The following is a 15753-nucleotide window of genomic DNA, read 5'->3' on the forward strand; positions in this document are numbered from 1 at the left end:
TCACTCTGTGTAGCCTTCATTTCTTCCTTCATTTTGTGACCATACTCATCCATTTCTGTGAGCATCCTGATTACCAGTGTTTTGAACTCTGCATCAGATAGGTTGTCTATGTTCTCATTGCTTAGTTCTTTTTCTGGAGTTTTAATCTGTTCTTTCATTTGGGCCATATTTCTTTGTCTTGGCCCACCTGTTACTTGGTAAGAGCTGGAGCCTTAAGTATTTGCCAGGGTGGGGCAATCCTCTTTCCTGCAATGTGGCACTCTCTGTGGGACAGGGGTCAGAGAGGAAACAGTGCCAGTTGCTTGGCTCTCATCCCATTTTCCATCACTTCCCTTGATTCCCACAAGTGAATTGTGCCCTTTCAGGTGCTGATTCACAGGTCTGTGTATGTTCTAGGACCCTGTGGGTCCCTCCAATGGACTCCCTTGTGAGACTGGGAGTTTCCTCCACCCACTGCAACCCCCACAGATTTTTCACAGCTAGGGATTTTGAGTCTTTAGTTTCCCATGCTGAAATCCTGGCTTTTGTGTTCTGTCTCACTCCCCTGTTATTCTGCCTGGCTTATCTGCATGTGAATGTGGGATCTCCCAAGACATCCATCACCTTGCTTTGCCATGAGTCTTCTCTGCCCCTCCTACCAGTGTGAATGTTTCTTTAACTCCTTGGTTGTTGGACTTCCGTGTAGATGATTTTCTGGCAGTTCTGGTTGTTCTTTATTTTTAAATTGGTTGTTATCCTTATTTTGGTTGTGTGAGGAAGTGAAGCATTTCTGCCTACACCTCCATCTTGACTGGACTCTTTATGGTAAGTTTTCTAACAAGAAATAGCAAAATTCTAAGCTATTTTAATTTTATATTTTAATTTGTATATACTGAAATATGGAAAATTGGCTTTTACAAAATTCTGTTTCAGTTTTGTAAAAAGCACTGGTAGAAAGTATGTTTCCTTTTTGTTGTCTGACATTTTCTATGAATAGTTATGTATGTATTATCATTCTTTCAGAAATGTGTCACAAATATTGAATTATTATGTTGTACACCCAAATATATATAAATTATATCTCAATAAAAATACTTTTTCTATAAAAATATTGTTTAATGTGTCACAAACTTCCTGTAGCATTTGAATTATTAAATTATTGAATAACTCCACCTGTTTAATGTAAGAAATTTGCCTCATTTTTGTATTAAGCTAAAACAGTGTTATGTAAAGGATTCTATTTCTTCACTGTTAAAAAAATGTGTAAGCATTATATTGTCAATCAATGGTGCCAATTCAACCTCAGTAGGAACCCCCAATAGGAACTCCTACTTGGGGTAAGGTTAAGAAGGAAACTATTCAGTGGAAACAGCTCACTTGTGACACAGCACAGCTATTAGAACAATTCAATAGCATTATGGTCCAGTTATGAAACAGCATAGCTATGGAATAGCATGGTTGTGAGGTGGCCCTGGGGAGAGGATGCCTCTGAGCAAGCCTCCTCTTCAGGCAGACAGATCTGCTCCACCTAAAGACACCTTAGGTGTTTTGTCTTTAGTGTTTCAGCTCCAGCTGGAAAACACAGTCTTCAGTCTTAAGGGAAAAGGGAAAGTGTGCTCTCAGAGACAGAGGAGAGCTGACTTATATATAGAGAAGTCCCAACTCTGGTTCTTGATTGGTCCATCCTTATGCAAATCAAGACTCCAAATTTTTGAGGTTTGATTGGTCCAAAAGGCACTGTCCTGATTGGTTATAATGCAGTCACTCTGATTGGTCAGTGAAGATTCTGTTGGGGATAGTTGCACAGCTGTGATTGGATAGATAAAGTCTCAGTCCTATACATTGAAATAGGATTTCAGGAACTTCTTTTTATAAGGGCTGGCTAAGATGGCAGCAACACAGTGCAGGCAGGTAGTTCAGTGCAGGAGGCAGGTAGCTTAGTACCAGCTTGCGTTCAGTGCAGGATTCTCCCTAAAGTGCGGCTTGTGTGGGAGGCCTGTGAGAGGCCCCTGTTTAGAAACTGCTGCCAAGCTGTGCTGTTTTTTTGTTTTTGTTTTTTATTTTGAGCCCATTTAGCCACCAGGAGTCCTTCTTGGTAAGTATCTTCTTTCTCTGGGTCTGCAATATTAATAAGTAGCTTTAGTTTAGAATAAACACTTTTTTCCTCTTGCAAATAAATTCCATATATATATATATTTACTTTTCATCAAATATATGCATATATTTATTTTTAAAAGTCATCTATGACCTGGCTGGTGTGGCTCAGTAGACTGAGCACCAGCTTGTGAGCCCAAAGATTGCTGATTTGACTCCCAGTTGGGGCACATGCCTGGGTTGCGGGCTGGGTCCTCAATTGGGGGCGTGCGAGAGGCAGATGATCGATATGTCTCTTACATATTGATTATTTCTTTCCCTCTCTTTCTCTCTTCCATCTCTTCTCTCTAAAAATAAATAAATAACATCTTTAAGAAAAATAAAAGTCAACTAAATAATCAAACAAAAAATAGTCTTTTCTCATGGTGGGACAGACAGGTGGGACATGGGAAACCCAAATAAACCTGTCACACCACAGTCTCCTGTGTCTGCATCTGTGAAATGCTTTCCTCACAACCCTGTGAAAGAGTATGATTTCCACTGGCAGCAGATCAAGAGGTTTTTCTGGTCTCTCTCTCTCTTTATAAAGATTTAAATATCAAATATAGCTTTACTTAGGATAATAAGGAAAAGAATCACAAGAGGACAGGGTTATCTGGAGGGGAGGGGGAACCAGTAGAATTTTATCACTGACTTTGCTTAGAATTACTAACACACGTTGATAATCAAAAGCAGTAGGTTTTAACTGGCTTATTATCTTCTTTAAAATTATAATAGTCAGCCCTGGATGGCGTGGCTCAGTGGATGGAGCACCAGCCTGTGAACTGAAAGGTTGCCAGTTCCATCTGATTCCTGGTCAGGGCACATGGCTGGTTGCTGGCCAGGTCACCTGTGGGGGTATGTGATTGATGTTTTCTCCCTCTCCTTCTTCCTTACTTCCTCTCTCTCTAAAAATAATTAAATAAAAATCTTTAAAAAATTATCATAGCCAAAGCCATCCCTTATTGGTTGCACCTAAGCCAAAGGCCCCTTCCCCTTAGGACACTACTGTTGGGTGGTTTCAGCTGAGGATGCTGGGGAAAAAAGGATATAGTAATGATGTGGAGGTTTTAGACTTCAGGCGGAACATGGAAAGTTTCTGGGGCTTCAGATATTTTTAAACTTTTAGAAATTATAAAAACTGTAGCTTTTCATATTATTCCATCTCCATAAAATTTTATATGTATGTTAAAAAACAAAATTCAACTGAGTAAATCTGAAGATATAATTGGCTTTATTGATTGACCCTAGAAGCAACCAGCATCCCACTTACACAAGCACCTGTTCATGATATAGTCTTTCCTGTAAGTCAGCTGGGCAACTGCTCGGCTAGCTGCCTGCTGGACAGCACAGCACCAAGGGATAGACAAGAATCACACACAGTAACTATGCTATTCACTCACTTTTGTTGAATGCACATTCACTCAAAGTAGAACCTCAACATACATTAATTCCTACTCATACTCTTAACAGTCTAAGAGAAATGTAACACACACACAATCAATCAATGGGGATAATGAACTGGAGTCCCAGAGTCTTATGTGCAGGCTCTGGAGACAGCATGGTAGGCAAGAGATTTGCCAGCGTCTTGCCAAGGAATGATCTCCAGAGTCAGGTGCATAGCAGGACAGATGTCCCCAGTCCAGCAGGGCAGAGCCTGGGGCAGCCAATGCCAAGGGAGATCAGCATGGCATGGGGCAGCACTCTGGAGTGTGGAGCTTGGCTGTCTCAGCAGTGGTCTGGAGCCTGCCTCGGTTATACCTTCAAAGTGGTGTACGCCACCCTTCTGGGTCTTTTCGATAAATGTCCTGGCACCCCTGATGCCAGATGTATAATTTGCCTAATAGCCTATGGTGGTACATGGCTGTTGTGCTTGACACCGGTGTTAGCAAGTATAGAATTTCCCCAGGAGCCCATCTCTGGCTGGTCACGCTCTGCAGACGTGGCTACTCTGACCACATGTGCAGATATCTTAAGTGTGTCTCCTTGCCAGATGTGTTTACTCTGACTTAAATAATTTTCCTCTTGAAAGAAAGTGTCATGGCTAACTTGCAGCCATTTTAATTGATATGAGTGACTCCACTTTGTTTTATATACTTTATGCTATCTTAATCAGACCAGTGCTATTCTGTTGGTCCTGGTCTTCACACCGACCTAGTAAATAGAGAGGTACTCTGAGGATCTGTGCACGATGGAGGGTTCTTATAGGGAACTGGCTGGGACAAGAAAGTTATTAACGAAAAAAAAAAGAAAGAAAGGGTCATTTCAGACCAGCTTGTCTGTCTTTGGGGGAAAGGCAGCAAGGGTCCTATCAGGCAGATCACCTCACTACCTTGATCAAGAAATTCCAGTTTAAAATTCCACTCCTGGGAGGGGCTGAAACTGCAATTAAGTCTGGGTTTGCTGTCCTGGGGGCAAGTGACTCAACCTTGGGCCTGTTTCTTTTTTTTAACATAGAAATTATGTGTTTTCTTATATTCATCTTCATCCAGTCGTGCATTTAATACATATTTATTAAAAACCAATTATGATGCAGCCCTGTGCTGGGAGTTGAGAATACAAAACTATTTAAGACTTTCCTCAGGGAGTTAGTCTGTAGTTTAGCTGGAAAAAGCAACATCTTAAAAAAAAAAAGAAATATAGGTACAATGTGCTAAGTGATAGAGTAGTGTTGTGTTTTATTTTTTAATTATAGTTGCCACACAATGTTATATTAGTTCCAGGTGTACCACATAGTGATTGCACAGTTTCATAACTTAAAAAGTGATGCCCCCAATAAGTATAGTACCCACCTGACATCATATAGTTATTACAATATTATTGACTATATTCCCTATGCTGTACTTTAAATTTCCATGACTACTTTATAACTGCCAATTTGTATCTCTTAATCCCTTCACCCAATCCTAGTAGGGTTTTTTTGGTTTGTTTTTGTTTTTGGCTAGGAGGAGGCCCAGAGGAGGATGGAACTGATTTTTCTAGGGGGCATAAGGAAACCTTCAGTTGGCATCTGCACAGTGGAATACCAGGGCAGAGAGTGAGTGTACCTGCAGGAAATGAACATGGAAGATGGCTCAGATTGTTGAGGCCAAAGCACTTCAAAGGAATTTGAAGTTGATTCTTCTGGTAAAAGTGATTTTCAAAATCAGGTCCAAGGCAGAGCTAATAACCTACAACTCCTTGGAGATTCTGACTCAGCCTTTCTTGGGTCCTTGGAATCTTTAGTTTTTATAAGCTCCCCGGTCTATAACCATGTTTAGAAAACACTGCTTTAGGTGGTAGGATTCCGGTGACAGAAGTTAAATAGGGAGAAAACATGATCAGATTGGCATTTTAGAAATATCTCTTCGGCCAAAATTTGGAGGTTGGACTGAGTGAGAGATTGAGGACAGAGAAGCCATTCTGTAAGCTAATGAGAGAGAAAGCGGGGCCTGAACCAAGACGGTGGCAGCTGGAACGTGGAGGATGGAGCCTGGCAGCACATAGAGAGCAGAAGGGAGAGCAGTGCCTCAGGTTTCTGGCTCCCAAGGTAGCAGGATAGACAGGTTTGGAGAGAGAGAGAATGAGATAATTTGGGGCATAATGAGTTTTCACTGTGGGCAGGCAAAAGTGTAAACGGATGTAAGATTTGGAGGTTGTCCCTTGGGGAGGGCATAAGTAAGTCGGCTGGACAGAGTGTGAGGAGCAGAGAAGGGGAGAGACCATTGCTTTCAACCTTGAAGGCAAGTAGGTCAGTGAGTGTGGAAGTGGGACAAGGTGGAGGAGACAGGAAAACTGTCAAGGAGAACATAGTGTCCCTCAAACAGAGGGAGGACAGCCTTAAAGAAGGGTGTGGTCACCCATGCCCATTTCTCCCTGGAAGGCCACCACCCACTCTGCACAAGGCATCCTGGGAGCAGGCAGCCTCATGCCCAGAGGGGAAGGCAAGGAGAGCAAAGCTGTGGATCTCTGTCATTATTTTTAATCTCCTTGAAGATTTCCTCAGTGTTCAGCAGCATTTTCTTCCAGAGACAAAGCTGGAGGCTTGGGGCCTGGGTGTAGCTCCAGCAGCATTAATTGCTGAGTGAGAAGCTGCTTCAGAGCTCCAGTGTCCAGGTTTTGGAGGACACAGGCCATCCACCCTTCAGGAAAAGGCTGGCTCTGAGCTGTACATTCATGTGTACATTTCTTCTGATTTTGGCAGCATACTCCCAGAGCTCAGAAATCATTTTAGATACTGCAAAAACATTTAAAGAGGAAAAATAAGTTTTTCTCCTTATTCTATGCTCTCCACTTTTGTGCTGTGAGTTTAAATGACTTTAAAGGAGAGTATTTGAGGCCCTGCTACCAGGTAAAATATATTTTGTTTTATGTTTTTTTTCATCTAGTAAGATTTTAGTGTTCTTCAACTGAAGATCTCAAGTCTCATTGGGGACAAAAATGAATTAATCTATTTAGCACTCCTTGTGAACTAGGAAAGAGAAACTCTCTTTAGTGGACCTATTTTGCAGACAGATGATTTTGGACATATAATCAGGTGTTATGAGTACATTTAGTCACTTATTCATTCAACAGATATTTATTTGCTGCCTACTCTGTACAAAACAGTGTGTGTGAAACTATGCCCCGCCCACAGAGACATAGACAGTTGTGGAAACAAGATACAACACGCAAAGCTTAAAAACACTGCAAAGAACAAGGGCCTGCGCCACTGCTTGCTAAAGAGATGCGGAAGGTAAAAGTTTCTGGTGTCAGGTGCCCTCACTTAAGTCTCTCTGACCCAGGAAGATGTGGGCCTCAGAGAGGCAGTAGAGTGGCTAGCAGCACATAGCCTTCCGACACCAATGGGAAAACACTGCCTATCTAACAGCTGCTGAAAGCTTGCAGTCAGTGCGGCTGATGTTTTCCTTCCCTGGCCCTCTTCCCTCACTAGTTTACCCTCCCCCAGAACCCTGCGTCACAGTCCAATACACCTTCTCACACTGTGTTAGAACTGCCTGATGCCTTGTCTGCTGCTCTCACTCACCCCGCGTCACTGTGAAGTCTTGCCTCTTGGCACGTAGTGGGAATTTTGTAAATATTTGTTGAATGAGGAAATGGAGAGCTTTTAGACAGAGAGCAGATAGTGTGGTCTGAGTCAAGGCTGGAATGCGCTTGGGGTGGTCAGAGGAGAGTGAATCGACTTGTTTGGTGGAGAGGGTATGTATAGGAGAACAGGGAAAGACAGACAAGAACGCAATTTTGGCGCGTCTTATATATCCGTGCACCAGCTAGACTTCGTCCTACTGGTACCAGAGAGACAGGGCATGGTTTAGAACAGGGGTCTGTCTGACAGGGAAATGTGGGAGGAGCATCAACCTGTGTCACTCTGTGGGATGGTTGGACAGGGCAAGAGGAGAAAACAGCAATTAACTCTGTTGCAATCCTTCAGGAGAGACAGGATGCTGCTATTCCCAGAGTGGGAATATAAAGGCAGTGGTATAGTTTAAAAAACAAAAAAACAAAACAAAACCAAGTGTCTATATTCCATTAAATAGGATTTTGGCCACTAATAGGGCAATGACATTTATAATGAAAAATCCAAACAAGTTTCCTTCACTGATCCGAAACTCTGATCTCTGACTGCTAAGGATGCCACTCTTATAAATAAGGCCTGTTCTCCCCACTGGGAGGGAATGCTCTCTGGAGCCTGGATGGACAGAAATGGCAGCAGAAGAACCCGAGCTCTTATTTTTTGTGTTTACCCTGACACCAAGGAAACTCCAGACCAAAAGATTTCTCTGGAGGGAGTGTGTGTGCATGTGTGACTTCCCTCCTGTTTCTCAAAGTCTTATTTGTAGCTAAAATAAACACCGCCTTCCAGTTGCTGCTGATGGTAATCTCTGTGAAGAGAGTCTCTGGGGATCAGTAACCCTGGGCTTGAAAAATGCTACAGCTTCAGACTTGCGGGAGAAGGGGGCAGGGCGGGTTTCAACAAACCCCTGGGCCTGCAGGCTAAGAGCTAGTGGCAAAAATGGTTATGCAAAGAAAGCTCAGGTGTGTCAGCTTTTAATTTTTTTCCAGGATGAATTAATATGGCAATGATGATTGTACATGCTGGCAAACAGAGGGAATGAAAAATGCATATTATGAGAAGCGAACTGCGCGGTAGGGAAGCGAGAGGGATGGGGAATGCACAAACAGCATCAGACAGAGAAGGGAGGAAAACACCAGAAGAAACAAGGTGGGAAGTGCATGGGATGGTAAAGGAAAAACTGACCTAAATGGAAAATTGGACTTTTTCATAGTTGGACCAGAATGTATTTTAAATGTGTTTGAAAATGTGTACAGAAAATATCAATCATATGGCAGTACATGCTGGCCCAATTCTTGTTATGAGTATTAGGAAACTTGAAGCTGATGTGAGTCAAAACTTTGCATTTCTTTATCTTATTTTATTTTATTTATTGAGTTTATTGGGGGATATTGGTTAATAGAATTATATAGGTTTGAGATGTATAATTCTGTAACATATCATTCATATATTGTATTGTGTGTTCACCACCCCCCAGCAAGTCTCCTTCCAAAACTGTGTATAGCTGCACTATTAAGAACAGCCAAAAAGTGTAAATAACACACTGTCCATCAACTGACAGACAAAATGGGCATATTCTTACCATGGGATATTTTTCAGCCATAAAAAGGAATGAGGTTCTAACACATGCTACAACACGGATGACCCTTGAAAACATGCTAAATGAAAGAAGTCAGTTGCAAAAAAAATCACATATTGTATGAGTCCATTTATATAAAATATCCAGGATTGGCAAATTCATAGAGATAGAAAGCAGATTAATGATTACCAGGCACTAGTGGGAAGGAGCAGAGGGAGTGACAAGTAACACATATGGAGGTCTGCTTTGAGTGATGAAATATTCTAGAATGAGACAGTGGTGATGGTTGCACAGCTTTTTTTATATACTAAAAACCACTGAGCTATACACTTTAAAATGATGAATGTTATGATATCTGAATTATATCTTAATATTAAAAATATGAAAAAATTTTCCATTTCCATGATTTCACTTCCCAACTTTGGGCATATTCAGTTTGTTTTGTTTTTATCTAAACTTCCCCTGACCCCTGCTCCTGGAATTAGTATTTTACTCATATGTTTCAAAATTCAAAAGATGTAAAAGGATATAAAATTAAAGTCTTTCTCTCATTCCTCTTCATCTCCCAACTACTCATTCCCTTCTTCAAAAGTGAACAATATTACCAGTTTCTTGTGTGACTTCCACAGGTTTTGTGTATATAATCAAATATCTGTAGATATTCTTGTCCTTCCCCCTTTTACACAAATGGAGACATTCACGTGCTCTGCACCTTGCTTATTTCACTAGACAAAATATCTGGTTGAAATCCCTCTCACATCAGTACAGATAGATCTCTGTTATTCTTCTAACTTGTGCATAATATCACACCCTTTAACTAGGCTACAATTGATGGACATTTGGATCTTTTCAATCCTTTGGAATTTTAACGGATTATCTACTTCATATATGATGTCATAAGTTGAGGCCCAAAACAGGCTGCCCCAAAATATCCCACAAAGGCATACTGATTACTTTAAATGAAAATTACTTAACTGGTAGCTGGTGTCAGAATGGCACCTTGATCCTCCCTTGTCTTTCTGAATGCAGAAAATAAATCTCGCATGTAAAAGGAGTCCTTTTGCACCTGGAAGACTCCCCTTATCACTAGAGTTAAACAATTCAGAGCCAAAGAGTCTGTGTAATCAAATCTTCTGGCCTCTTTTCTGATTTACTACTTTTTTAAGATTCTTCATTAATTAATACCCAAACCTTAGATTCCTTTCTAAAGAACACTATTTCTTTTGTTCTGTCAATTTCTCAGAATTTATTGTTTCTTTTTATTGCTTAAATAGTATAAAAATATGCCTGGTTTGATCATTTTTTGAGCCTCATTTTATGATCTGAGCATCATATTGTGATTCTCCCATGTGCATGTATTAATCTAGTCTTGTGTCAATTTTATTATTTTATTATTAGTACAGCTGTAAGAACTGAAGGGGGTGGGGTAGGGAAGTTCTCTTTGCTCCAACACATACATATATGAGGATATTTGTAGGTTAAATTTTAGAAGTGCATTTGTAATTTTGGTAGATATTTTCAGTTTTCTCTCCATGGATGAGCATTGATTTACACTCCTGCCAGCAACATATGATGTATCCATCCCCAGATTCTTGTCAACACATTGTTAACATTTTGATCTTGCCAAACTACCTGGTGAAAAAGTTATGTCAGTGGATTTTAGCTTGGCTTTTTCTTATTGTGAGAGAGGCTGACAGATTTTCCAATGTGAAGAGCCTTTTCTATGACCTGTTTTTGCCCATTATTTCATTGAGTTCGGCCTGTTTCTTTAGTAATTTTTGAATCCTTATCTATAACTTTGTCTGTGATCTGAGTTGCAAATACTTTTTCCCAGTTCGTACTTCGTTGCACTTTGATTGGTGATTTGATGAAGATTTGATGGTGAATTGGTGCACTTTGATGAAGATTTCTTTTTTAATGGAGTTGAATTGATTGATCTTTTCTTCCATTGTTTGTGGGAGTTATGCTTAGAAAAAACTTCAAGATAATAATATGTTCTTATGCTTTATTTTAGTTACTAGATAGTACTTCCATGCTTTTAAAAAAAATTTAAATCTTTAACCCACGAGAGGTCAATTTTGTTGACATAACACCCCAACTCTCCCCGCCAGCTGGTTCTGCTGCTTTCCCAACACCAGTCTGCTGAATAGTCCATCTTCTCTCCAAAGATTTGAAATGTCACCTCTATCATATATTCAAATTCTTATAATTTGATCTTTTTGTGGATTTCTTTTCTTTTTGTGGATATTCATGCAACATCATCATACTTTTAGAAATTATTGTGACTTTATAATATGTTTTTTTAATTTATTTTTTAAATTTATTTATTATTTTTAGAGAGAGGGGAAGGCAGAGAGAAAGAGAGAGAGAGAGAAACATCAATGTGTGGTTGCCTCTTGTGCGCACCCTACTGGGGACCTAGCCTACAACCCAGGCATGGGCCCTGACTAGGAATTGAACCAGCAACCCTTTGGTTCACAGCCCGCGCTCAATCCATTGAGCTACACCAGCCGGGCTATAATGTTTTAATACTTGTTGGATTAATCTCTCTTGGTTTCCAGATTTTTTTGTTTCTTGCTTTTTATTTCCTATATGAACCTGAATCTAATTGCTGTGGGTGTATAATCCCAAAACACTGGATTATTTGGGTGCCTCCTTGGAACATTTCATTAAGTCCTTTATTTAACAGTTTTGACCTGTAAAATCTTCTGCTATACTCCCAGTTTTTCTGTAAAGTCTACCACCAATGGTTTATTTCAGATTTCTTCATGACCTTGAAATCAACCTCTAAGGAACTTACCAAACTGGCATAAGTCATAGCTCTGTCCTAACTGATGCTTTTGGGGCCCCAGCTTCACTGACAGGGGCCCTTCTACTCTCGGCACCTACTCCTTTCCTGCTTTCACTCCCTGTTCTGTGTGTAAGAGAGAAAAGTCAGTCTCTGTGGTGCCCACAAATTCACTGACACCCTCTCTTTAAGGGGTAGAGCTTAAGTCCCCTCTTCTTGAGTTTGGACTGGACCTAATAATTTACCTCTGTTGATGAGAGTACTAAGCATGGTATGTAACTTCCCAAACTGGGTCACAAAATCCATGGTGGCTTCCTGAGCTCCCTTTTGAACTCCTTGCTCTGCATAAGTCAGTTGCCATGTTGTGAGAGCACTCAAGCAGCCAAATAAGGAGGCCCACTTGGTGAAAAAAATGAGGCCTCCTGCCATAGCCATATTACTGCACTAACTGGAAATGGGTCCTCCAGCCCCATTTAAGCCTTCAGATGACTGCAGCCTGAGTTGACATGTTAACTATGACCTCCTCAGAGACCCTGAGCCAGAACCGCCTACTCAAGCTGTTGCCAACATCCCAGTGCACAGAAACTATGTGAGATAATTGGTGTCCATTGTCATTTCAAGATGCTGAGTTTGGGGTAATTTGTTCTAGAGCAATACAGTCTCTATTGTAGAAATTACAATTGAGATGTAACCCTTGTGCCTGTGGCATCACCCATGATTGGGTACAAATGTGTCAGCAGTACCACAGTACCCCAAATTTTAAAGCTCTGAAATGACAATTGATTAGCTTGGAGTACTGGTATTTTCCTAAATTTCCTCTCTTCCCCACTTATTCCCTTTAGGAAACAGTGTATGGCTTAGGAGTCAGTTTTGTTCACTCACGTAGTGGAAGCTGCTACCAGCAGCTCTGTAGCCAGTCAGGGGATGTGACTTCTTGACCTTGTGCTACACTGACCATCGCTATTGGCAAGAGAAACAGCTGTATTCTCACCCTCCCATACCCTCCCAGCCTGTTCAAACCTTCAGACTCCTTCCTTCACCCTTCAGGTGACACTCAGGGCAGATCCCATAACTTGTTTGGTCCCTTTCAGGTGATAAAAAGTCTCTGGTCACTTCAAGTCTTGCAAATCAGTTCTGTTTTTGTAATTCAAATGTCCAATTTTGTGTAAGAGGCAAAATGCAAAATCTTTGCATCTCGTTTACAATTAAAGCCCTCTCTCTTCCAGAGTTTTGTTCTGATTCAGGGTGGCTGCCAATATTAGGAAAAAGAACGAGGAGACATGGACACTACTTCCTCATCTTGAGATTCAATAGCTCCTTCTACAACTTGCCAACCATCAGCTCTGACTCCTTCAGGGTCTGAATAAGGTGGGGAGGAGATAGTAGGCTGGAAAGGTAAGGGTGTGGGGAACAAGAGCAGCTTTTCTGGAGTTGCTCTATTTTGAGCTGTCATTGAAGTTCCCTGAGCTTGGCAGATGTTTACAGTTGATTCTATCTCATGAAGCACTTTGAGATTTTTAGAGCTGCTCAATCTCCACAATTCTGTAAAAAGGATGCCTGAGGGTCTCTCCCCTAAACTTTCTTTAGCACAAGTGAATGCTCTTCTGGCCATGGCAGTGTCTGTCTGCTGACCTCTCCTGCCTCTTTAGATCACCCTCTTGGGCAGGCTCTGTGACATTCAGGCCAGCTTTCTCTAGAGAGGCTCAGCTCTCATCCATGGGAACAGCTCACAAACTCTGAAAGTATGGGCTGTTCCCAACATCAGCCATGGCTTCTTGCATTGATGGGTTCTGAGACATGAGTCTTCATCCAGCATTTGCCCATTGTGTCTTATAAACTTGAAGGGACACAGGTCAAGCTCTCCAACTGGCCCTCTTATGGGTCCTCCCACTGACCTTGCAGCAGGGGTGATGCCCTCTTCCCTCCCACCCTCATTGTGAAGAAGGAGTGGGAAAGGTCAGAGCACTTCAAGAATTATTCCAAAGAGACCTGGCTGGGTGGCTCAGTTGGTTGGAATGGCATCCTACACACCAAAAGGTTGTGGGGTTGATTTCTGGTAAAGGCACATACATAGGCTGTGAGTCCGATCCCCAGTCGGCATGTACAGGAGGCAACCAATCAATGTTTCTCTCTCTCTAAAATCAATAGACATATCATGTGAATTAAAAAAAAAGAATTATTCCAAAGAAATTCCCTCTTCAATCTCTAACTCCCTTTTGAAGTCTTCGACCTCTTGTACAGAATTGGAAGGTGGTGGTCAGCTATGGAGCACAAAGATAGTCTTTGACTACTTCCTTGTGAGAGAGCACTTTTGCTAATTTGAAACAAATACTAACTACTGCTGTCGTGTATGGAGTGTTTTCAGTGCATTTTACCTTCTTGTTGGAACTATCACTGCCTTTCCCCAATCCTGGGCCCTTTGGCTCCACCTCCCTCCCTGAATCTCTAACAACAGCTGCTTGTCAGGTCCCCACCAAGGCCTTTGTCTCTAAGCTCCCTTCCACTGCAGGCTCACCTGGACAATGGGGCTGGCTGGCTTTCAGACTTTCTTCCCAATCTCCTTGCTCTCTTTCACACACACCACCAGACTACTAGCATTCTCTGCCTTTTGTGTTGTGGGGGAGAGAATTAATTTTCCTTTTACCTTTCTGCACTCTTCTGGCTGGTCTGATAATCAAATTAACATGAACAGATTGACAGGAGAAAATAACCAAACTTATTTTTTTATTTTGAAATTATTTTAATTTAGAAATAGAAAACATCTGAGAAAAAAAATGAAAGAACAACACAAAATATGCATTTTTTTACACCACAAGCTTCTCAAAAATCCTCTCTTGTTGACCAGTCTCCAAGATGAAAAACCCTCTTCTAAAAAGGTATTCAGCCACCCACAATGATGTTATTAATGAGGATATGGATCAATTTCACAAAAAGACCAATGAACCCCATTATAGCAAATCCTATTGCTGCTGCCATGGCAGTTTTCTGGAATTCTTTTCTATTGGGTTTGATGCATCTTTTCACCAGCCGAATTGAATCCTTCACAAACCACTGACTGGGCTCAACGAACTGCATTTCCTGATCCACGATGCTGCCCACCATGGATGCTTGGGACACATAGTATGGGAGCCCCCAAACTTATTAGTGTGTATATATGGGGGGGTCCATAAGATTATGGGGACCTGAGGACAAATTGGGCAGTTGAGGCTTATATGCTCTGTTGTGACCGTTCAAGGCTGGACAGGGTCATGGGATTCGGACAGATGGAATAATATTCACAGAGCTGTTGGGATGTCTGACATGCCTTTATTCATGGGTGGGTGATCCACGCACCCTGCAAACTGTGTGTCCCCTTGCATGTCTCTGTGTGTCACATTTCATGTCACCTGTCCCCCAGCAGGAAGTCCCAACCCTCTTATATACAAAATACAGACAAATACACCCTGGCAGGGTGCCAGGATACATTGTATAACACAGCGAGATTCTGCACATGTGAGCCCACTCATGGCTATGGGAACTGCTTATCAGGCCCATTCTCAAGGCTATGAGAACACTGCTTATCAGACCCATTCTCAAGGTTATGGGAAACTGCTCCCTTATTTGTCGAGACATCTAAGTGAGGAAGGCAGACTGCCTCCATTTACCCTACATATGCCAGTCTGGACTAAGGAGATGGAGAGAGGGATCTGGGACTTCAAAGGGAAAGTAGGCAATTCACAGGTAGATGAGAAAGAACAAATGTGTGGTAAACATTCTTGCTGGGCCACCCAGAAATAGTGGGCACAGAGGCGGGTCTAACAAACAGACTTTGGTTCTTCCCTGTCTGCCACACTTAGTTTATATCATGATGCTAAGGTGATAGCTCCCTCCCTTTAAGTAGATTTTTTCTATCTGAATTCCTTTTGCATTTTAGGGGGCGGGGGGATTCAAAGTTTCTTTCTGAGTCTACTATTTCCATAAATAAACCAGCTTAAAATAACCAATATTTCCAAGGCATATTTTGGGGTGACACTCTGTTTCCTCTTAGTACAACTTGGATCACTCCCTTTCCTGCTTAAAAACCATGAGCAGCTCCCCTTGACCTGTATACAGAGTAAAATCAATTACTTCTTCTGATTTGGTTCTCTGTTCCATTTCAAAATGTCCTTCCTGTAAACTCCTTTCAGATTGAATTTTTCCAATCCCATCAAGTGTAACTACCCACTGTTGCCTGACCATCCC

General features: G+C 41.5%; 1 protein-coding gene across 1 annotated transcript; it reads right to left on the bottom strand.

The window, feature by feature from the left end:
* Positions 1-14412: 14412 nt before the first annotated feature.
* LOC123820733 (protein transport protein Sec61 subunit gamma-like) lies at positions 14413-14634 on the bottom strand. Its single transcript, XM_045841663.1, has one exon. The coding sequence runs from the start codon at positions 14632-14634 to the stop codon at positions 14413-14415; it is 222 nt and encodes a 73-aa protein (XP_045697619.1).
* Between the last annotated feature and the right edge of the window lie 1119 nt (positions 14635-15753).

This window comes from Phyllostomus hastatus, unplaced genomic scaffold, assembly GCF_019186645.2.
Source record: "Phyllostomus hastatus isolate PE091 unplaced genomic scaffold, TTU_PhHast_1.1 phas_contig_37, whole genome shotgun sequence".
NCBI lineage: Eukaryota > Metazoa > Chordata > Mammalia > Chiroptera > Phyllostomidae > Phyllostomus > Phyllostomus hastatus.